Source organism: Puntigrus tetrazona, unplaced genomic scaffold, assembly GCF_018831695.1.
Source record: "Puntigrus tetrazona isolate hp1 unplaced genomic scaffold, ASM1883169v1 S000000397, whole genome shotgun sequence".
Classification (NCBI taxonomy): Eukaryota; Metazoa; Chordata; class Actinopteri; order Cypriniformes; family Cyprinidae; genus Puntigrus; species Puntigrus tetrazona.
Genome location: NW_025048050.1, coordinates 270,001 through 294,945, shown reverse-complemented (window position 1 = coordinate 294,945; position 24,945 = coordinate 270,001). Strand labels below are relative to the sequence as shown.

The 24,945-nt window shown below is 37.5% G+C and overlaps 1 protein-coding gene across 3 annotated transcripts in view; it reads left to right on the top strand.

Annotated features, from left to right (window-relative positions):
• The window catches only part of ttc28 (tetratricopeptide repeat domain 28), a 251,279-nt gene that overhangs the window by 138,098 nt on the left and 88,236 nt on the right, over nucleotides 1-24,945 (top strand). For all 3 annotated transcript variants that reach the window (XM_043231644.1, XM_043231643.1, XM_043231645.1), the window contains one exon: nucleotides 23,251-23,398. In XM_043231644.1, coding sequence (XP_043087579.1) covers nucleotides 23,251-23,398 — 148 coding nt within the window. The remainder of the gene's footprint in view (nucleotides 1-23,250; nucleotides 23,399-24,945) is intronic.

Sequence of the window (24,945 nt, the reverse complement as noted above, 5' to 3'; positions counted from 1 at the left end):
CTTATTTCAAAGGCTTCGTGCTTTGATGCGGTCCTGAAATATGCATCGGCTTGTAGTCTGAGGTGATGCAAAGAGCCAAATTTCCGCCCCTTCGGGCCGAATGCGCTCCGTCTTTCAGTTGCACTTAGTAAGTAGATAATTTAGCTCTCATTAAGCATGGAAACAGGCCGAACGACACAATGCATACACACATGTATTATAATTAATTGATTAGTAAGTAAATGAATGTATTTATTTATTTATGTAAATATATACTTAAAATACATAAATGTTTTATTTATTTTTTAGTTTTAACGTGCATTTTTAATAGTGCAGTCACACTGTCATCTTATGATAATTAGAAATACCTTAGTTATTTATCTATTTTAACAAATTTATTTATTTATTTATTTATTTATGTCAATGTATATCCTACAAGCGTATAAATATATTTTATTCATTTTTAATCATTTTAATTTAAGTGTAGTCATACCGTAATCTAATAAGAAACACCGTATTTGTTTGTTGACTTATTTTAATGAATGTATTTTTTAAATTATGTAAACGTATTTTATTGATTTTTGTGCAATTTTAGTGCAGTCATGCTGTAATCTAATAAGAAATGCCACATTTATTTATTTATTTATTTATTTATTTATTTATTTATTTATCTATTTTTTAAAATTTTATGTAAATATATATTTTAAAACATTATTTTATTTATATTTACAGATTGAATGTGCATTTTTTCAATAGTGCAGTCATACCTTATTTATTTGATAGTATTTGAGAGTAAGAATACTATCAAATGTAACATTTTATATATATATATATATATATATATATATATATATATATATATATTATATATATATATTTATATATTATATATATATTTATCGAGATGATTTAAAAAGCCAAATTTCCATCCCTTCGGGCCGAATGGACTCTATCTTTCAGTTACACTTAGTAAGTAGATAATTTAGCTCTCATTAAATGTGGAAACAGGGCCGAGCGCCACAGTGCACTAACGCCAAACCTTTCAGCAGCTCAGAAAATGCAAAAAAAAAGGTTTTTTTCTGCTTTGAGAAGGACATGAAAGGTGGCGTGGTGGAGATGCCTCGCGTTTCGGGCCCTGTCCATCCCCGGGGACCGAGACTCATTAGCTCTTGACTTCAGAGCGGCCCGGTCCTGCTTCTCTGGCTCTCAGATGTGGATAGAAGATGCCGGACTGAGGGTCCGCGGGCCTCTTTCCATCCCCTCCTTCCTTCTCCACTGCTGTCTCTATCCCATCACCCCCCACTGTTTGCTCACTTTGACTGACAGCTGGTTGAAGTTCAAGGCGCTGGGAATACTGGTCTGCTCAGGGTTTACTGAAGGCGGTGAGGGGATGACAAAGGATAAATGTGAAGCGATAAAACTTTTAGTGCCTGGCTGATCAGAAGGTTAGTTCGCCGCTGTATTTGTAATGTTATGCAGTCCTATTTAACATTTATAGGCAAGTCCAGGTGGATGCGTGTTTGAAGATGTTTGCAGGCTTGATAAAGATGCTGCTTTGCGCTTTCAAGACGCTTTCAAATTGGTTATAACAATATGCATGCATGAACATGTCATTTGTATTGTTTCAGTAGTGATAGGAAACACCGAGGGAGTATTTCAGGCTTGTATTTTTGTGTGGCCTTGGGTTTTGCTCATTGCAGGGATGATCTGATCAAAGCTGCTGTGTGGCCTGAATCTCTTCCGCACAGTATAATGTTCTGTCCCTCATATATGAGCTATACGATGAAAGAACGGGAGTTCAAAGTGCTCTTATTAGGCCTCATGTGTTTTATTCCTCCAGCACGCGATGCCTGCAGAAAGATCTGAGTGCGCCGCTTATGTAACGCTCATCATACGTAGCCTGCTGCTTTACAGTGCTCCTATATCAGTTATTTCCAGCAGAAAGCACACTTGCGATTATCGTACAATCACGGCTCGAGTGCCGTTTTCGATACTAAACTGTCTACGAGTGCATGTTTAAGAGTCTCTGAATGCACTGTCTTACCTACACTTCAAAACAATTCCCTAAAATATATGGCTGGGAAAAACTGGGAGATGCGTTCTACCGTAAAAAAAAATACGGTAACGGCGTGTTTTGGTTTTACCGTTTTATGTTAAATTCAGCAAACACAAATTACGTGTTTGCTGGAATTCGAGCGTGACAAAATACGGTAACGCCGTTTTTGGTTTTACCGTTTTTTTGTTAAATTTACAGTTAAATACCGTATAGGTGGTGATGAGAAAGCCACACGATGAACCAAAGCCCGGTTTTTAATACGAACATGCACAGAACGTGCACGGTGTCTTTCACACAAACACCAAACGCCATCACGCTGAGAATAATTCAACGGAAATGTGCAATGAACGTTAATTTAGCAACATTAAATGCGACGTGCAGCCCTAATAAACATAACCGATAAGAAAAAACGTAGACGAAACGTAGCGATTTTTAAAGAAAAACCGTAAATGCAGTGGAATTCTGGGAACGTCACTTTACGCTTTACCTGTACATTTTACAGGAAATTACCGTTAACCATTAAACAGGTTTTTTTGTTTACTTTGTCTCGCGCTTTTATTTTATTGCTTTATTTTGCTGTTTCCTTCATACACTTCTGAGAACGATACATCAATAATAATTTTTTTCATGTAATATTTTCATACGAGTCGTATGTCTTTAAGCACCGTAATATTAACCGACGTTGATCAGTGTCGCAACTTGACTGATTCCAGCTCCAGTCGTTCATCAAAAATGTGCTTTTTTTTTCCAGATGAGAGTAAATATCATTCCATAACTTAATTCTGCCATGCCTTGGTCAGATACGGCCCTATATACCTTACACAATGCACACTCCGGGTTGCGCTTAAACAATACAGGCCCTTCTTACTGCCCCGCAGAGGTCGTTTACGAAAGCCTTGACTGACAGCCTAATTACCCAGTACAGCTTGAGCTCTCTGCTGCAGTTACGTCCTCAGGACGGACGGATGGACGGACGGATGGACGGATAGATGGATAGAGGAGGTGAATTTGTCCTCTCTCCGTCCATCCGGGCTGTCAGGGGACCCCTGAGTGCGTTTACACGCTCAAAGCGGCCGGGCAAATGGCCCAAGCAATCAAGCGCACAGATAAAACGGAAACAAATAATAGGTGAGGAGAGGAGAATTGCGAGCGTCCGCTGGGGCGGATAAGACAAATACGGGCCTGTGATTGAGCGCTGCATTCAGGCCGGCTCTGGCAGGCTTTGTTTGCTCCGATTCAGCCGGTGATGGGCAGGTCGGGGAATGTGAGGGGCTTTAACAAGACAGCTGCCGACGGGACGAGTGGCAGGGGCACTCTCAGCTGTCCGCTCGCAAAGACAAAAACAGGTCACATTCCTCAAGGACGTCGGTCGCAGGGATATTTTTGCCTGGCGCCAGTGCCAAGAACTCACCTTTAACCACCTGTTTAGTGATTTATTGGGGTTTTCTGATAATTACTCGTGCAGCGCTGTAATTAAGGACGTTAAACGGGCTCGCGGATGAACTCAGACGTCGGCGACCTGAAATCAGTTGAAGATAATCATGCTGATTTTTCTGCCTGTTGATTTGATAAAAATGCCATAATATTTATGCAAACAGCCGCTGTTGCTTATTATGTCAAAAAAAAGTTTAATGCAGTAATTAAAATATGGTAAGCATGCAATTAAAAATGATCTTTGCTCAAGCGAATAAGGGTAAAATATACCATATACTAATTAATTTTTACGATGCGTGTGAATTAAATGAAATACGTTATTTATGCTTCTCTTTTTTTGCCCATATAAACCATCATTTTAAACAGACAGACAGTAGATTCATCATATTTAATGCTTGAAATTAAACTATGGTAAGAATTTAATAAAAAAAAAAATTTGGTTCAAGAGAAAAGGCAGAAAGTATCATATTTTCCCCTAATCTTAACATCATTTTTTCTGCCTTTGATGTAGTTCACGATATTTCGTTTCAACCGAACAGCTGCTGTTGCTTGCTTGGATAATCTTTAATGCAAGAAATAAAGCGTGGTTCGATTTTGACAAGAAACTTCATTTTGCTTTAGAGTTTCGCAAGAAAAGGCATATAATATTGTCACCACAATGTTGTTATTAAATGTAAAATAAATCTGAATATGTTTTTGGCTTCTTTTTTTGATACGTTTCGCAATATTTATGCGTTTGGTCAAATAGGATACGTTTGAACTAAAACATTTTTAACATTTTCGAGCGTCGTTATAAACGAATCCTTTAGACTTCTGAATCAGTTTGAACCGACTCACACGAATGAATCAAACTTACCAATTCAATCTATTACTCAAGTACTTTTTTTTAAACATTTCTTCTTTTTTTTTTTATTTAATATATAAACGACTTTATATTCACCTATATTACGTGCATACAGGGAAAAATAAAAATTCGAACTAAAAATGATTGTAGCAGATTTTAAAACAACAAAAAGCTAATAAACCGAAATAAATGTAAAAAATGTAATATCGCTAATATTAGTGACATTCGCCAGGAGTTTCTGAATCAAATCTTTATTTAAACCAAATCCTGCATGATTTTTTGGGGTGTATATTCATATTAAAAGCTCTGTGCGTTTAATAAATGTTGCTCTCAGACGTCCACGTTCTATTGATTGAAGCTCCTTGTCGAAATCCAACAAGCGGAAGGTGAATCCCTCGTCACAGATCCTCCGCGCTCTTCTACAGGAATCCTAGCTTTAAAAACCAGACTGTCATTAACTTCAGAGCAGCTCTTCTGCACGGTCCACACCAAAGGCCTTGGTGAAGCGTTTCTCTGAACCTCTGATGAGTTTCGTCTCGTGGATGTGTCTGAAGGGGATGGAGAGGTTAGATGGAGTGCTTCAGGCCTGTCAGAGTTTGGTGTCGCTGTGAAGATGTTATTTTGGGAGAACACAGCCTGACATTATTAATGCTCCGTGAAACCATGATGGGGTTTTGAGACACGAGCCAGAAATAGAAAGCGCGGCACGAAATGGTTTGTTGAAACAGGAAAATATTTTATTATATTTTTGGTTTTTATTTCATTGGTTTTAATGTTGTTTTATTTATTTTTTTATTACTTCAGTATTTGTTTGTATCATATTACTTTTATTGTATTAAAACGTGTCTTTTATGTTGTAAGTTCCTTATTATTATTTTTTTTTACATTTTATTAATATCAATGCTTTTATTTTATTTTACTGCTTTATAATTTTATTTTAATTTATAATTTTTGTTTAGATATTTGCATGTAATTTTATTAGTATTTTACAATATTATGTTTAGTTTTTTCAATTTATTTTAAGGTGTTTTTATTTTTTGCCATTTGTTTACATCACTGTCTGGCAAAATTATGACATATATATGTATTTATTATGTATATTTTATTGCACACACATAAAGTATATATTTGTGTGTGTATATATATATATATATATATATATATATATATATATATATATATATGTGTGTGTGTGTGTATATATATATATATATATATATATATATATATATATATATATATAAAAATAAAAATATTAAATTATATGTATATTTATACATAATAAATACACATAGTACGCACATAAACAAAACTTTTATTTCTGATTCGATTCATCATTTGACAGCACAAATTTTCATATATTTTATAAAATGCACCACGTCTTCTAAGAAAAATATTAAATATACATTTTTTAAACGAACTCTATAACTCCATCTATCTCTATAAATATTTAAAAGAAAGGAATATATAATACTTGACTTTTTCCTCTCCAGAAGTGAAGGCATTTCAGATGCGTTAATACCGACTCTGATTTCCCGGGCTGTTTATCCGTGTTTGTTTAGCGGCGCAGGTATCTCTCCGCGTGATCACTTTGTAGACGGCTCATTTCGCTGGCACTTCATGCCGAGTCAGCAAACGCTCGACAAGCGATCCTCTTCCGCTCCAAACAGCATCAGTCACGTTATCTCCCTCTCCGTTAGCGCCGTTTAGACTAAACGAGCGTCTCCCGAAACGACAAAAATAAACCGCATTCGAATGCAAATCCCAGAAACGCTCGAACGTAAATAAAGGGAGCGGGCGTTTCCGGGCTAAGTCGGTTACGCGTCCCAGGTGACATTATAAATTCAGCTTCTTCTCCTTCTTTCTCGCTGCAGAGGTCGATCTCCGGCCACGAGGGAGCTCGCGTAATTGCGGCTGATGGTCGCGTGGCATTTCGGGGCGTCTTCGGGCGACCGAAAGGCCTCGTTTAATTGCCGCCGATCCCTCCGTCGCAAACGAACCGGAGGCCGTCGGCGAGACCCGACCGTTTTGCGCGGGAACCGGTTTCGGCCGGAGAAGAAGGCTTCGGCCTCTGCGCTTAATGAGCTTGCGTTGGAAACGCAAACGAAGGAAAAAGCAGTTTCGGACGTCTGGTTGTCTGGCTCGGGTCGTCCAGCTGGGCTCTGTAATTAATCCGAAGTCCCCCGCAGAACGTCAATACGTGTTCTCGGGGGCCGCTCGGCGCGCTCTTCGTCTCTCCGATGAGGAGAATTAGCGAGAATGTGTCAGGTGAGGGACGCCGAAAGGTCATTCTCTTCTTCCTGTCACGCTTTTAGAAAGCCCGTTAAAGCCGGAGCTCATTCAGAGTTCGGGTTTTCGCTTATACTGTCGCTCGCTGTCATTTCGACGCTCGCGGATGAAAGGTGAACGTTGTTAGAACAGCGACCCTGGAGTCGTAAGCAGCACACGGATAGTCAACGATACACTGTAGAGGTCAAAATAATCCAGTTTTGTTTTATGCCAAAAATCATGAGGATACGTTCCGTGAAGATGTTTCATAAATTTACTACCATAAATATATCAAAAAGTAATATGCATTAAGAACTTAAATTTTCTCAATATTTGTATCAACCTTGATTTAAAAGTTAAACTAAAAATGTAAAAATTGACTGTTATGTGAACACATTATATTTGAACGCCACAAAACATTCTACAATTAATCTTTGGCTAAATGCAAATTATTTTAGTATTATTTTATTGTTTTTTTTTATTTATGTATTATATTATTTTATTATAGTATTTAATTTTTATAGCTTATTTTTAATAGAAATAAAATTAATTTTTATTTAATTTATTTTTATTTAGATTTTATTTCCTGCGAACTAAATCAAATAAAATGTAATTTAATTAAATAAATGTTAAAAAATTACTCTTACAATACAGTTACACGTTTTACTTCTTATTTTTATTTTACTTATTTTAATTTGACTTTATGCGCGATTATGGCGCTTCAAACAGCCAATGCTTTCCAGGTAATGCGCCCGTTCTGGAAATGCGTCTTTAATGGCTTTAAAACGGTAGGATAATTGCAAAAAAAAGAGATTAATGGCCAGTTTGGTGGATTTATTTAATTATGATGGCAATAAATGCTCATAATGATTTATGGCTTCAGGAAATGTCGTGACATCACATTGACCGGTCTGTAGGAGACGTATCTAGATTTGGCTGACGTTCAGACCGTACGATGATGTGCCAGAGGAACTGACCACACGACTCATTCGCTTGTTTGATTTACTCTAAAAGCCGCCACCGTTCTCGTGCACCGGCGCCGAATGCGTGACCTGTTTGTCACTAATGATCTTAAATCATGAAGTCCGCTCTGTGTTTCTGTATGTAGGTGTCACGTCTCCTCGGTGGGTTTTTAATCAGGTCTTTATTGCTATTGAAGGGCAGTATCAGACTAAACGGCGTTCGGCGCCACCAGCTCAATCCAGACATGACTTCACAGCACCCGAAACATTTTATTTTAGTTTTTTTATTTCACTTTATATTTTATATATTATTATCGCTTTATTTTTAATATTTTTATTTCAGCTTCTTTTATTATTAGTATTATTATAATTTTATTTTCTATTTAACTTTTATCTGATTTTAGCATTTTACTTAATAAATGAAATTATTAAATGTAGAAAAATATTAGTATTTTTACTAAGTTGAGTTTTTATTTTGTTATTTCACTTTTTGTCTTTTTGTGTTTTATTATCATCATTTTAATGTTTTATATATTTATTTTAGTTTTATTATTTAACATTTTTAGATTTTATTTCAACTTGTTTTATTTTTATAACATATATTATTATATATGTTATATAATATTATATATTTAAATCTGTGTATTTTAATTTATATTGATTCAATATGTTACTTTACTGTCTATATTATTTTTTTATGTTAGTTTTATATTTTATTTTATTATAAATTTTTTATATATATATATATATATATATATATATATATATATATATATATATATATATATATATATATTTTTTTTTTTTTTTTTTTTTTTTTTTTTTTAATATATATTTATTTATTTATTTATTTATTTATTTTTTCGTCAGGCAAGTCCAGACATGACCTCACAGCACCCGAACTCTTTCTTAAACCGCACCAAACTGACCCAGACGCATTACGTTGGCTTTATCTCTGCGCTTTTTCAGCAAAGACGAAACCGCAAGACCACGCGCCGCGCACGCGCGCCCGTTCGGCTCGTTTCGAAGTTCCCCGACGCTCCCTAACGCTCGCCTCTTTAACTCCAGATCGGGGTGTCTGCGTGTTTGAAGCCGGTCTGGAAGCCGTTGCTAATGTCAGGCCGGGCACGCCGAGCTCAGCACCCCGATGATCTCTCATCAGCGCTCCCTAGAGGCACGCTTTGATTTCAATTAGGGGAGCGGGCGTTATCAGGCTCCTACCTCGAGCGCGGCAGTAATTAGAGGCGGGATAGGATCTGACGGGCCGCTCTGCATGCAGAAGCCGGCGTTTCATTAGCGCCGTCTCCGGTGCTGACTTCAGCACGCCAGCCCCGCTCCTCAGCCAACAAAGACTGTTTGAACGCCGCCGGTCTGAATCACAGCGGCCGACCGGAGCTGGTAATGGTGCCGTCTCAGCCTCGCTATCGCTATCTGTCATCCGCTTCTGAAAGGGAGGCTCCTCTTCGGGAGTTTTTTTTTTTTCCTGCAGACGTGGCACTTTCTGCGCAGATAAGAGCCTTCGACTTCAAGGGCTTGCTGTTTCGCTCTAGGTACATCATCATAAGGGAACTCCGGCTGTTTCGGTGCAGCATCTGAGCGGGATCGGTCGCTCGCCGCAGATGTTTTGCCGATTATCGGTTCGGTAAAAGGAGTCTTGTTAATGGCTGCCGAATGCAAAGAGGCCGAGGCGCTCGGTTTGACCCGTAATGGACGGACAGATATTTGCTGATCTGGATCCAGCTGTAAAATCGAGGCTTTGGCTTCCACAAATGGAGCGAGCTGAAAACAGATGCGTTTTCACACCGAAACTAAGAGTCTGTGTATTGTAACGGCTGTAAACTTGCCTCTAATGAGTGTTAAAATCTTTAACATCTCTTCTTCGCTGGCAGAGACGGCTAATCAGCGGCAAATCAGTCTCATCCGCGCAGATGTCGAGGACTGGCAACATGATGAGGCACGTTGGGTTTTTGCGTTCGCTCAGCTCCTTCGTTTCGTTTTAAAGGCGATTTTCCTTTTATTTGGGTTTAGTTCAGTTTTGTATTGTTAAAAAAAAAAAAATACAATTTTTAATAATAAAAATCATCACCATCATCATTAATTCATGTCAGTATTGTATTAAGCTTATTTTAAAATATATAGCATACTGAATATTAATTATCAGACAATTAAATAATAATATAATAATAATGACACATTTATATAAATATACTATTAATATATATTATGTTAATAGTTTGTTGCTTTAATTTATATTCTTATTTATTTTAATATTTAATAATAATAAATTAGCAGACATTTTAAAATAAATTAGCAAGCATTTAGATTGAATAACGAATATGCATCATTTAGCAATAATAATAAATTAAATTTAGCTTAATCATCATCAAATACAATTAAGTTAAAAATAAAATAGCGCTTCATTTTTGGTTTATTTTTATTGTATTTTTTTTACGTTGAGCTTCCTTCAATCGGTGTTCCCAAGTATTTTAATAATAACAAATAAATGATCAAATAAATAAATTTAGCAAGCGAGCACGCATCATGCACAATGGCAATTAATACAATTTAACAATGAACTAAAATAAAAGCAGATTTCAAATTGAGTAATTTGTAAATAGTTCTGGGTGTCATATAGCGTTGGGTACAGATGGAGAGGGTTGGCTGGTTCGTCTTCATCGTCTCCTGCAGCCGGTGACCTTCATCGCTCGTCTCTGTTAGCGTCACGGCGCTGGATCTGGGCCCCCGGCGCTCTCTTCTCTTATGCATCTCACATCGCAATTATGTATGTACCTGCCAGCGCTGCGTTCCTGCTCTCTCTGTTCATCCCGCCCTTCACGCGACCATTAGTGCCAGCAGCTTAGCGGGTTGTCCCGGAGCAAGGTGACACGGCACCAGGACGTCCGGCCCCGGACTCCATTAGCGCCGGCTAGCTCTCTCTATCCATCCGTACGCCGCTCATTTGTGGAAAGCATACCGAGCGCGCGCTTATTAGTTCTGCCGCCCACAAAGACAATAATGAGATCTCGGTCGCAATGAGATCGAACGCAGGACGAATCGACGCTTGGGTTCGGATTTTAGGAGAAATCTCAGTTTGGATCAAATTTGCCGAGACTCATAAACGGCGATGCAATTAATCGCAAAGCAAATGCATAACTTTGAGATTTTTTGGGTTGCAGAAATAAAAAAAAATGTCCCATTGTGCTTAGCTTTGCGATCAGAAGCAGGAGATCTCACTTGAGAAGAGATGAGTCTTTTCTTGAAGTCTTTTGAGAAGGTGATCCCGTCATGTATCATCATTTTAAATAAGTTCATAATGGACGATCTGTTAAATGTCTGAAACTGTGCTTCTGCTCGTAATCTGCGCCAAAGAGATCTCAGTTGTTGCTCGTACAAAGCAATAGGACTGAACGAGAAACACTTTGCAAATGGCTTTTTTGGAAATACTTGAATCAAGATGAACTTACTGTACAAGCAAAATGACTTAAGATATCATGTCTTGTTTTCTGTAAATCTTCTGTAAATTTATGGACTTGCCATACATTCAAAATATAATTCATTTGCAAAAACCGATCAATTAATATCATTATAATGCAAACTGTTTTGATTCAGTAATAATAATTGTAAAAATTCAATATGCGATAAAATACAAAAAAAATTCAAATGTAGTTTTTCCTTAAAACAAGCAAAAATATCTGCCAAAGAACAAAAAAAGGAATATTGTTCAGATATATTTTAGATATAGTTTATATATATTATTTATATATATATATATATATATATATATATATATATATATATATATATATATATATATATATATATATAGGATAAAAAATATACATTTATTTTTAATATTTTTTATATATATATTATATATATATATATATATATATATATATATATATATATATATATATATACATGCACATATATATAAAAACTAATTTTTTAAAATATTAAAAAATAAATATATATTTTTTATCCAATTAATATAATTATAACCGCAAACTGTTTTGATTCAATAATAATAATAATTGTAAAAAATCAACTAATGCAATAAAATACCCCAAAAAAACATGATAACACAACACAATAAAAATGAAAACAGGCTTATCTTTAATTGTATACAAGAATCTCTGCCATCGATATATACATATGATCTCAAAGATTACTCATTTAATTCTCCCAGGTCCCAAACGATCTGATTCATTGCTCGTATTTGTTTACTCCAAACAGTTTTGTCAAACTGCGAAAGCGCTACGAAGGCAGATGAGAATGTACTCGGTCTGATTAATCGCGCAGCTCCCGGAGTGCCGCGGTTGAACTCGAGAGCGCTCGAACGCCGGCAGACGGTGGAGAATCAAGCAAGAGAGAATCCGCGAATCCTAACACGCTCGGGTGGCTTTCCTTTAATGCGTCCGATTCCCCGAAGCCCCCCCGCGTCGGGCCCGCGTCTGTCCGTTTGCACACATTCCTACAGCGCCGTCACACCCGGGCAGGGTGATGAATTACTTTTAATAAAGCAAACACAGTTGTTTCGTGTCCAGATCAATCTTTCCCTCGGTTGCCATGCCAGCCGTTGTCGCAAGTAATTGCCTAAACCCCTCGCCGTGTGAAATGGGGCTCTTTCGGAAGAAAGCTGAACTCGCGGCGGCCTCAATTTCCTCCTCCAGTGCACTTTCCGAGCCGCGGGGGACCGGCGTCGTTCGTCGCTCGCCGGTGTGGGTTCTGCGGTTCCTGAGAGCGCGCGGGACACGGACCCGTCTCGGACCGCGGCCCTGGAGCGCTCGTCCCTCGGGTCTCCGGCCGGCACGGAAACACACTCGTTTGTCTCGTTTGAAACGCTTGCGAAGAGCAGATTAATGACGTTTGATTAGCTTCCCACAGGAACCCAGATTAATATTCATGCAGATTAGCCCTGTTATTTTGGGCTGCGCCTTCATGCTATGAACAGTTGGTGACGGCAGTTTCAATTAAGGTTTGTTGTTTGCTTTGTAGCGTCTTAATCTCCCTGCAGGTGGACCGCCTTTAAGCACATCAGAGGTGCGCTACTTCTTAATATTTTTATGCACAGTGACCAATGCTGAGAGCCAAATGTTGGATTAATGTTCATGTTATAGCGTAAAAATGACTTTTGATGATAAAAAAATAATAAGGAGTTCATTTTAAGCAATATTATCCACTTTTTGTTATTAGTTGTAGAAGTAGTAATCGTTTGAATTAAAGCAATAACAAATATGTTAATTATAAGAGGTATATAATCGCTTTTAGTGATATTATTGCATATCAATTTTTAAGAATATTTAAAAAATGCAATATATTAGTATTTATAAGCATATTTTAAGAACGATTGAAGTTAGTTATGGTATAAAACATATTATTTTAAACACAAAATATATAAAACAAAATAATATTTTACACAAAATATTTTAATAGTAAATATTGCTTTTATTGATTATTAATTATTATTAGTATTAAGTGGCAGTTATTTAGTTATAATAATGGTATGTAATATAATATATAATAATAGTAGCAACAATAATAATACTACATAATAGTTGTAATACTAGTGACGTTACTATTATTATTAGTTGTTGTAAATGCTATTTGGATTAAAACAATAACACGTTTTATTAATAACAATATTGTTTTTAGTGATATTAATTTTATTACGTTACGGCTATAAGCATTTTTTTTTATAAATCTTGCTTTTAATAATATTACTTTTAATAAAATGTATATTACTTTATTTTTAGATTGCTTTTAATAAAATGTATTTTTTTATTTGAATATTTAAACTTAATTATTTTTAACTCAATTTTAAAAAGTAAACTAGTACAGCTGTTAACATTATTTATAAATAATTTATAATAATAATAATAATAAATATTATTTGTGATACTGGTGATATCATTATTATTATTTTTACCGGTTTACAAATATTTTTGAAGGTGTTATCCATTTGTAAAATTATTTAGTCTACAAAAATTTATAAAATTATTTAGATCTAAATGATAACTATATATTTCATAATTAATTCTCGGGACTGTGAAGTGTCATATGTTGTTTTTCGAAGATTAAGAGACTTCTGGAACAGTGTGCGCTGATAAATCGTAAGTTAGATCAGGAATATGTAATAAATGGTGACTATTTAGATTTTTATAGTGATGTGTTTTTCTTTTTTAAAAGACAGGGAAACAGGGAAAACCGGGTCGACCCTCGGGAACGTTTTCCATGGCAGACGAATGTCAGCCGGACGACTAAGACCAAGTCTATTGACTTGCTAAAACCCAGAGTCTGCGGAGAACTTAGTTAAATTAGCGGTTCTATATTTAAACCGCTGCATGTGTTGCGAATTAGGCTGCATTTGTCTGGTAATCGCATGGGAGATCTGCGCTCGAGCATTCCAGGCTAGCTGGAAACAGAGCTGCTGGACAATAACCAGCCGTGAGGGGCGAATATTTCCGGATCGCCTGTTTACGTGTTAGTGGACGCACAAACTAAACATCTGCTATTTTAGTGTCCCTCGGTTTCCTGTTTCTCGGTGTCACTCAAGTTCAGTTTAGCGCTCTGTGTTTGTAATCAACTCGCGGGCGGCCATGTTGTGCTCCGGGTTCACAGCTCCTTATATGTAGCGGCTGAGAGTGAATCATGCTCTTAGGCCTCGGTAGTATTTGGTAATATTCCGCATTCAGACGGAGATCTCCTAGCAAACAAATTCCATCATTAAACAGCTTTGTGCAGTTTTCCAGGGCGTGTTCTGAGCGCTTGTTAGCATGTCGTGAGCTTACTAGGTTGTCTAAGGTAGTTGACGTGTTGCTGTGAGATCGCTAGGATGTTCTGTGTGTCTTTAGGAAATTGCACGTTGCCGTGTGGTTTCTGGGGTGTTTGGTTGTTGGTGTGCTGCTTTGAGGTTGCTAGGTTGGCTCAAAATGTTGCTAGGGTGTTCTTTGTGCTAGTTTGAGTGTCGTTATGAGGGTAGTTGATGGGCGAGGGTGCTCTATGTGGTTGTTAGTGTGTTGCTTTGTGGTTACTAGGTGCTTTAGGTGGTGTTGCTAGGGTGTTCTTTGTGCTTGTTTGAATGTTGTTATTAGGTTGAGTTTACGAAGTGCTTTAGGTGGTTAATACGTTGCAGTGGTGCCGCTAAAGTGTTCTTTGTTGTTATGAGGGTGCTTTAAGTGGTTAATACATTGTTTTAGTGTTGCTAGGGTGTTCCGTTTGGTTGATAGCATGCTGCTTTTAGGTTACTAGGTGTTTTAGGTAGTTAATACATTGCTATAGTGTTGCTAGGGTGTTCTTTGTGCTTATTGAATGTTGTTATGAGGGTGTTTTAGGTAGCTGATGTGTATTTAATGCGTAGGTAATGTTTTGGTTTTCTGTGTGGTTGTTAGTGTGTTGCTTAGAGGTTACTAGGTGCTTTAGGTGGTTATTACGTTGTTGTTGTTCTGCTAGGGCGTTCTTTGTGCTTATTGAGTGTTGTTATGAGGGAGTTGTAGGTAGTTAATATGTTGTTATATCATTGCTAGGGTGTTCTGGGTGGTTGTTTTCTGTTAAAAAGAACAGCATATGCCGGTTAGGTATGTTTTGAAGCTGGGATGCTGGTTTAAGCTGGTTTATGCTTAAACCAGCAAAGGACCAGCTTAAACCAACTCAAACCATTAACCCAGCTTCAAAATATACCTAACCAGTATATGCTGTTTTTATTCCAACAGGGTTAACGTGTTGCTTTGAGGTTGCTAGGGTAGTTAATACACTGCTATCGGGTTGCTAGGCTGTTCTGCGCGGTTGTCATTGTGTTGCTTCGAGTTCACCAGGTGATTTAGGTGGTTAATATGTTGTTATAGCATTGCTAGGGTGTTCTGTGTGGTTATGACATTACTGGGAGGTTTTACCTAGTTAGTGTTATGGGGTTGCTTGGATAATCTGTGGTTGCTATGTTGTTTCTAGGGTTCTGTTCACACATCGATAGTGCGTTCTAGGTGTTTGTCAGCATGTTTCTATAAGGTTGTTTTAGGTGTTTGTTAATGTTTATTCGATGTTTTGATTGATAGATACCTCTATCAGGCTAACAGCCTCTGTCTGAGAGACTGTTAGCAAGTCGCTAGGCCTTCTGGGTGAATTACTGTCCCGGTTTGGCATGTTTTAGCATCTTTCAAGTGAAAATCGTGAGCGCTAAAGGGTACTGTTTGAGTCCTTTTCCTCAAGTAGAGCAACGGTCCTTGACTTAGCAAATAGCTCTGACTAATGCTAACGCAAGTGTGGATGCGGTGATTGTTTAAAATGCTAATCCCGTGAGCGGCTCCATGAGAATTGGTGGTGATTGTTTTATAATTAAATCTAATTAAGGTTAATAAAGTGGATGAGAGGTGAGACCGCGTACTGTATGTGATGTAAAAAGGCTCGATGACTTCACAGAAACGCCTGCAGGCTTTTTCCTTCTGAAGGATGTGTGCTGCATCTTGACGTCGGGGCTCTCAGCTAAGATAAAAGTCAGCGGATTTCGCCCGATCTGTTTCGGCTCTCAGCGCTGCTGATGTAGCTCTCTCGGCTCTCTAAAGTCTTTTAATTCCCACATTTATGTTTAATACCGAATTCATTTTTTAACGCGCCTCCTTTGTAAGGAGACGTGCTGCAAAGCATCCCGCAAAGATTTCCGCGAGTACGAATGAAAAAATGAAACCAGAATGATTTGGGATCTTCAATGAGGCTTTCGTATGGAACAGAGAGAAGTCCTACATGTTTAAAGCTGATCTTATTCATCATTTACTGCATTACTCTCTTTTTTTTTTTCTCTGAGCCTTTGCATTAACGTTCTTGAAGGTTAAGATGAGGTTAAGCGCGCTGACACACTTATGCAGAGCGTTGCACACTTTCCTGTTTTTGGCAGTAATTTTATTCTGCACAAGCTAGAAAAACAAGCCAAGGCTCTTAAGAAACAGCTTGAAAAGTTGGCACTACTTTCACAAGATGCGTGTCAAAACAAAAATTTAAGGGGTTTCATTTGATTTTAGTCATGTCGTGTCGTGCAGGCAGCTGTACATGGCAAAAAAAATCTGCTGATTATAATGAATCAATTGATTCATTTTAGGTGAGCTCATTTGAAAGGATTCACGCTAGTGATACAATAATAGCATTTAGGCGATAATCAAACACCTAAACTGAACTAAAATCTGATTGATTTTAGTGAATCATTATAGTGAATCAATTGATTCATGCTGGTGATTCTTGTAAATTGTATAATAAAATTAGCGCTGTCACTAATTAATGTTTGTGTACCGTGTATATTTATTATGTATATATAAAAAAGATTTATTTTGCATGCGTTTCATCCCGAATAATCATTTCCCAGCACTAAATAAAATGCATTTAGGCAATAATCAAACACTTCATGTACTTTTAAGTGAATCCTTTGAGTAAATCAGTTCATTTTGGTGAATTCATTTTTAAGGATTCACGTAAATAAAAAAGCATTTAGGCAATAATTAAACTGTAAACGATATAATGGTAGCTTTTTGTTATTGTGAATTGTACTGTGATAATAAATCCTGTTTCGCAGTGTACGCACTCTGCAAAAGCCAGGCCTTTTTGAAACAAGCTTGAAAAGTTGCCACTTGCTTCCCGACAGACTTGCATCAATCGCTGAACACGCTTTGATGGTCGCGCTGTAAATGCATTCAGTTGCAGTTTTGCAGCACTTCCACATTCACGCCAGACAGTGTTGGTGTAGCCGCCATCTGGCTTTGATTAATGCATTTAACAATCAATAAGTGAAGCATCTGCTAATCTGCAAAGCTCCACTCCGCCATAGTCGCCCGCATTATGAACGCTCTTATTCCCCATGAACGCTAGATTTGATGATCAGAACGTGGCACCGACTCATTTCCACATCAGTCCCGAAACAAGAAGTTCTGGCATCAGAACCGGCGCAATTAGCATCAGCCCGCACTTATCTGTCACCTGCCGCTCGGATGCTGATTTCAGACAGGTGTGATTACAATAGTAGGCTTCTTGGGTGCGCGTTCGGGCCCATCATTGTGCAGCGTGAGGAAGTTGTGACAGGCGCTGAATGCCGAACGCGCAGCATTGATTACGGTCCTGAAGTGTGACCTTTTTCCGGCGCATCCCTTCACAGTTTGATGCGGATCGTGGATCGATGGAGCGTCTGTGATTGCACAGTAAATGCATTTCGGCCCGCCGGCCGAGATACGGTTGGATATGGACGTCACTTTTTATATGTCGCTAACTTCGATATGTGCAAAAAAGTGTTTTGGGGGGTTTTCGGAGCGACTCAATGAACATGCCGCTAACTTAACTTGACAGTAGTTTCACTAAATTGTTGCGTTTATAATTGTTTTGTTATACACACAACTGCACGCGACGCAAGCCGAAGAATCAAAAGCCTCTTAAACTGTGAAGTCTGATTCGTTTTAGTGACTCTTTAGAGTAAATCAGTTCATAATTTGTATAATAATAGCATTTTGTCAGTAATCAAACACCTCCTGAACTGTTGCTTGTGATTCATTTTAGTGAATCATTAAAGTGATTCTTTTTAAGGAGTTCGTATAAATAACATTTAGGCAATAAGCAAACACCTTCTAAATTGTTCAATCCGATTCATTTTGGTGATTTTAATTGTATTTTAGTACATTAGCCTTTTGTTGTTGTTGTTGTGAAACATTTAGTTAAGTGCTAGTATTTGTCACTTTGTTTCCGTTATATATAATTATGGCACATTTATGTGTTTATTAGATGTGTTTAGTGTGAAATTGAAATTAAGTTCAGTGTTTAGCACTCTAATTAAGATCCCAATTGTTTTTCTGCCGGGTAAATGCTTGAGAATTAATTGTTTGTATATAAAAAGTTGCTCGTATCATCTGATATTATTGAAAATATATCAGCTCACCTAAATAGATTGAGTGCAGTAGTTAGTCACTATGTAAAAAGTTAGCTTGACTTGTAACATATGAGCATCTTGTCCGTGTTTTTTAGTCTAGGACAGTAAAGCAGTTGTTGTCATGTCAGCAGTAGTGTTTATGGTCATAACCATCGTACACGACTGGTCATTACCGCCATAAAGCACGTCACTGGACAAGTTAGCCATTAAATATCTGCACAAATGGCCTAATGAAGTTTTTCAGCCTCGTAATTATTCGGTCCTCTTTGTAGTTTGTGTAAGTCAGGTGATTAGCGGCACAGCGGAGTCTGGCTCAGTAATTAGTCCTAAACAGCCTCGTTTGCTTCATCTCTTCATCACACTTTTCTGTCTGTGTTTTTAGCCAAAATCACAGCAGGTGAGGTACTGGAGGGGGCGAGCGTTGCCAGGCGAGTGTTGCTAGGCAGCCGGTGGCTCCATCAGGGGGCAAAGTGTACCTGTCTGAAGGAATGATGTCTGCTAAGGGCGCTTGGGTACAGATGGATTTTACAAGAGCACAAATTGTGTCATATTTCATTGAAAATTCAAATAAAAAACTAAACGTAATGAGCTTAAAGACCATTTTTTGTATCTTATTTTATAGACATTTTGTGCGTAAATAATACATAAAAGTATCTACATTCTGTAAAATATAAAAATTATTATTATTATTATTATTATTAAATATATTTATCACATCATATATGTTGAATATAATTTAATACATGTTATATATATATATATATATATATATATATATATATATATATATATATATATATATATATATATATATGTTATATATATATATATTATATATATATATATATATATATGCATATATATATAAATAATGCATATATATATATATATATATATATATAAATAATGCATATGTATTTACATACACATTTATGCAATCTCTCACAATTATGTTTTTAGTTTACACTTGTTATATTCACGTTCATATGTTTTTTTTTAGATTAAAATATTTCATTTTGTATTTTCATGCGTATATGGCTAATAATAATTGTATATGCAAAATATTAGTAAAATATTGAAAAGTTTTTCACAGTGCGAGTCTATAGACATCTGGTCTCACACACATTGCTGTTAGTGTGAGGAGATCCATTTTAATTCAGCACACGTTCGAAGCTCGTAATGCACCGCAAAGAGCGCCGCTGTTCGAGTTTTCAATTGAAGTGCTCAAAAAACGTCTGAATCACGGCGGGCGGTCTTTGCGGGATTGAATCATTTTTGTTTTGTCACTCATTCTGGTGGAACCCTGAAAAAAGCGGCGGCTCTTCGTTCTGAATGCAGAAAAACTTGTAGAGCTGAAGGAAGCTCAATGTGTCACGCGGCTGAGAGGTGTGTTTGACAGTCTTCCCAGTGTTATGTCCGTGGTTATGATTATATGAAATTGACTGTGGATGGAGCGTCACATTTAAGATGTCAGGTGCCGGCGCAGCCAGACGCCACACTTGATCAGAGCGGTTGCGTCTCCATATGCCAACCCGGCTTAGATCAGTCATTCTCCAGCAGTCCCTGAGAAACAACACTGGATTGACACGCACCGGAGAACTGCATCATCTGATGGATGCGGAGCTCTACTCTGTAGAATTGAACTATTTCTAGTTCCGATCACTTAAAGATGTTCTTTAAAGATACTTGGGTCGTCAAAAGAAATTGCAAAGATTATAATGCCAAACTTTTTTTTTTTTTTTTTCAACGCTCCTCCTCCCTTCATTGGTTGATCAAACTAATATCCCCGGCCCCAAACTCTAATCATTGGTTGAGTCGGAGTCACTGATGTCAGGCCGAAAGAAAATAAACAGAGCGACTCGCTTTAACATTAAGCAATTTTATGTTCCATTAAAAACTGTTTTGTAATTCTGAAGAGGAAAATAAGGTTGACCTCATGACAACAGCAACAACAAAAAACATTGATGTTAGTATTTTAATGGATTCAAACTGATATTATGAGTTTGAGATTGATTTATTATAAAGAACCAGTTCATAAGAGTCTCTTCTAACCTGTTATCTGAAACACTTCTATGTTAACACGAATAATAACAGATCTTTTAAATAAGCGAACAAAATTGGATTTAATAATCAGTGCTTATATATATATATATATATATATGTGTGTGTGTGTGTGTATATATATGTGTATGTATATATATGTATATATATATATATATGTGTGTATATATATATATATATATATATATATATATATATATATATATATATATATATATATATATATATATATATATATATATATATGTGTGTATATATATATATATATATATATATATATATATATATATATATATATATATATATATATATATATATATATATATAGTACACAAACAATAATGCGTTTGGTAAATTAATCTTAAGTGTTTTTGTTTTATTTATTATAAATAACCACACAATAAAATTTATTCAATATTTTCCTGTACATTCCTTCTGCCTCTAGATTTTAAAAAGAAACCGTATTAACGCTAAACAAGTTGCTTCATCAATGATTGCTTGAACAGTTACTTAATGACCGAGCGAGTTCTTCAGGAATCAAAAAAAGCCTCTTTTTTTATTGATTCATTAGTAAAAACCAGCTCATAAGAGTCTTTCGAACAGAAACAGTTTGTGTTGTATTGATTTTGTTGCATGCGACACAAAAGAAATATGTGTTATTGTCTTCTGTTTATGCTCTTTCATTCTCTAACTCACAACTCGGGTAAAATGAAACATATTTTTTTTTCTTTTCAGCATGACATTCTGCCCACATCAGCACAAGAAAGCTCATGTTCAAGAAGCATTAACGGATCTGAAGATCATTAAAATCCTTTGTTTTTTTCTAAACGCCTGCTTCGTTCAGACCAGATTGTGGCAGCTCTGTGTTTTTTTTTAATCCTCTTTGCACGTAATGGGAAATTAAATACATAAAGTTAATAAAGTGAAATGAGAGGTGGAGAGATTGGCGTTGCGTTAGCGGGAATGAAAGCGACGCCGGATGAAATCGCAGCGCCGTCGGCATCTGCGCTGGGAATTCAGTGCGCTAATCGACCAATTAGAGCTTTCGGATTCGGCGGGGAGACGTAACGCGAAGCCCGGCCTGTCGTTTAATCAACTTAATTCTAATTTAAAACCGGCGGAGTGCGAGCGCGCTGTTTGCTGACGTCGAATAATTACGTATTTGTTTCACTAAAAGAAAAACACGTTTGCTTTAAAACGGCGTTACGGAAACGGGCTTGAATCCCAGCCGTCTGAAACAAACCCCTGAATCCATTTGCCTTCGGGCGGATATCGACGTCGCGCGTGTACGTACAGCGGCCGAGCGCGTCCAATCGCGGCGCGGCGGGCCGTATACAAAGAGGCAATTAATATCGAGCCGAGCACGGTGGCCTGCGACGTCCTATAATAACATGGTTAGACCAAAGGTTAATGTGCTGAATTCAATATGCGTCCCCATTCGTTTCAATGAAGCTGTCCGAAAAAAAGAGAGGTAGTCTGTAATCAAAGGGCTCGCCGTGCAAAGTGAAATTAATTATAGGGGCCCTCATAAATTCAATGTCATGTCTTAATCTTCCGCCGGTCCCCTCCCAGCCGTTATCAGCTCGGCTGGAAGTGGGCCGCACGCTCGGGCCGATCTAATAAACGGCTGTGTGAGATGATAATTGTGAATGAGCTTTATGTCGGCGGAGATGTGAGGCCGCTCGGACCCGAGAACCCTTTAGTCAGACGCCAAAAACGACGGTGTTTATCAGCCCATCTCCCTCACGGTGAATATAGAGAGGGCATTATGCGTTCTGGAAGCGAACTGCTGTGATATTTAATACAGTCGACGGGGTCTGGTGTGCATCGCGCCGTCAAAATGACAGCAGCCTTTTTTGAAAACGCGAATGCGTGCGTGTCTGAGATACGACTTCTGCATCAGCGCGAACGTTTGCTGGAAACGCACTCGCCCTCAGATCGTCCCGAGATGTTTGCCATTCAAGATTTGGAGAAATCTATCATTGCATCGCTTGGTCAACGATGGATGCTCTGCAGAATGAGTCCATACAGCTGATAAAAACATCACAATAATACACACCACTCCGGTCCGTCAGTTAACGTCTTATGGAGCGAAAAGCTGCATGTTTGCACGTTAAGACACTTATTACATCAAACCGGCATTTATAAAAAAGCTTCTTCCACTGAAAAAGTCGTCTGATTTGAATCTGCACAGATTTCTAAAATGTAGAAGATTACTTTTATGGAAAATGATGGTTTGAAGTTTCCATTTTTCTCTTCACAAAATGTGAACTGATAGACTGGAGTGCTGTGGATTATTGCGATGTTTTATCAGCTGTTTGGATTCTCATTCTGACGGCACCCATTCGCTACAGGGCATCCATTGATGAGCAAGCGATGCGATGCTACGTTCATCCAAATCTGTTCTGATTAAAAAACAAACTCATCTACATCTTAGATGGACTCAGCCTGATTGCGTTTTGATTTTTGGCTGAACTATTGCTTTAAACATCCTAAACGTGTTTGTATATTCATGTATTTGAGGTTTTTTCCTGTTAATTTTCGCAGTAAACAGATGTGGCCCGGTCAGTGTCTTTGGGATTTTTGCAAAAAAACAGTGCGGCTCTCATGAGCAAAATGCATGATTTGAATAATTGTTCATGTCTACGTGTTTCACACAGGTTTAACCCCGAGCGCTTTTGATTAGAGGATCTCTTGTCCATTAAAGACGATAACAACACTAACGTGCTTCCTTCTGGTTCTCTTTCTACAGGCATACTTCCGACAGGGTGTTGCCCTTCAGTACCTGGGGCGTCATGCGGACGCCCTGGCCGCCTTCGCCTCGGGACTGGCGCAGGACCCCAAGAGCCTGCAGCTTCTGGTGGGAATGGTGGAGGCCGCCATGAAGTCCCCGCTAAGAGGTACATCTAAAACCGCCCCTGTGGTGCCATTTTAAAGCCCCTTGTATTGTTTTGGGGGTCTCCTTCAATAGGTTTTTGTTTCCTGATTGCTAATTTTCTCAAACGATTCCTTTTGAAGCAGTTGTAAGATTCAGTCTCTCTCTAAACCCCTCCCTTCAGTGAGCCTACTCTGTTCTGATTGGTCAGGTGGCCCAATCTGTTGCGATTGGTCCACCCCCTAAGGCAGTCGTGTTTGTGGGCGGGGTCAAGCTTGTTCGGGCCAGCCAACGTGCAACATAGGCGAAAATTACGCTCTGACATATAGCAGAAGTGATTCGTTTGAATTGTATAGAGTCGATTCTTTATTTTGGGGGACAGTAACTTTCGTTGCAGATCGTTTACATTCACATACAGCTACTGCAAGAAAAAATGGCATAATAGTGGCACTTTTAATATATTAAAACCTCTTTGTGAGAACATTAGCGAAAGCTGTTCACAAGCCAAACGCTGAGTAGGAAATGATGTTTGCGCATATAATCATTTCAGACGAACAGGGAGTGAAAGCCAAAGTTGCGGCATGCTGTTTCGGGCTCCACTGATGTAGATTCGTCTGTAATGAGCGTGATAATGAGGGTTCGGGATGCGTGATGAGCATCCGTATTGTATGTGAGGTGTAGGTGCAATTTTTCGGATCGTATGTGACTTGCCCGTTTAGCATTTTTATGCACTGAATGAAAAACTCTCCGTTTTCTGCTAGCGACAGATGACAGTAATGTTGTGTGACAGAATTATACTGACAAAAGGTAAGAAGGAAAGGGAAGGACGTGGCCTTTAACCCATTCAAGTGAGTAATGTAAGTCTGAAGTGTAAAATAGCGAACATATTTTACACTGAAATAACAAACTGTGTGCGCACACACGCACACACACACACACCCACACACACACACACACACACACACACACACACACACACACACACACACACACACACACACACACACACACACACATGATGATCTATCTATCTATCTATCTATCTATCTCTATCTTTTGATCTATCTATCTATCTATCTATCTATCTATCTATCTATCTATCTATCTATCTCTATCTTTTGATCTATCTATCTATCTATCTATCTATCTATCTCTATCTTTTTTGATCTATCTATCTATCTATCTATCTCTATCTTTTGATCTATCTATCTATCTATCTATCTATCTATCTATCTATCTATCTATCTATCTATCTCTATCTTTTGATCTATCTATCTATCTATCTATCTATCTATCTCTATCTTTTGATCTATCTATCTATCTATCTATCTCTATCTTTTGATCTATCTCTATCTATCTATCTAATCTATCTATCTATCTATCTATCTATCTATCTATCTATCTATCTATCTATCTATCTATCTATCTATCTATCTATCTATCTTTTGATCTATCTATCTATCTATCTATCTCTATCTTTTGATCTATCTCTATCTATCTATCTATCTATCTATCTATCTATCTATCTATCTATCTATCTATCTATCTATCTATCTATCTATCTATCTATCT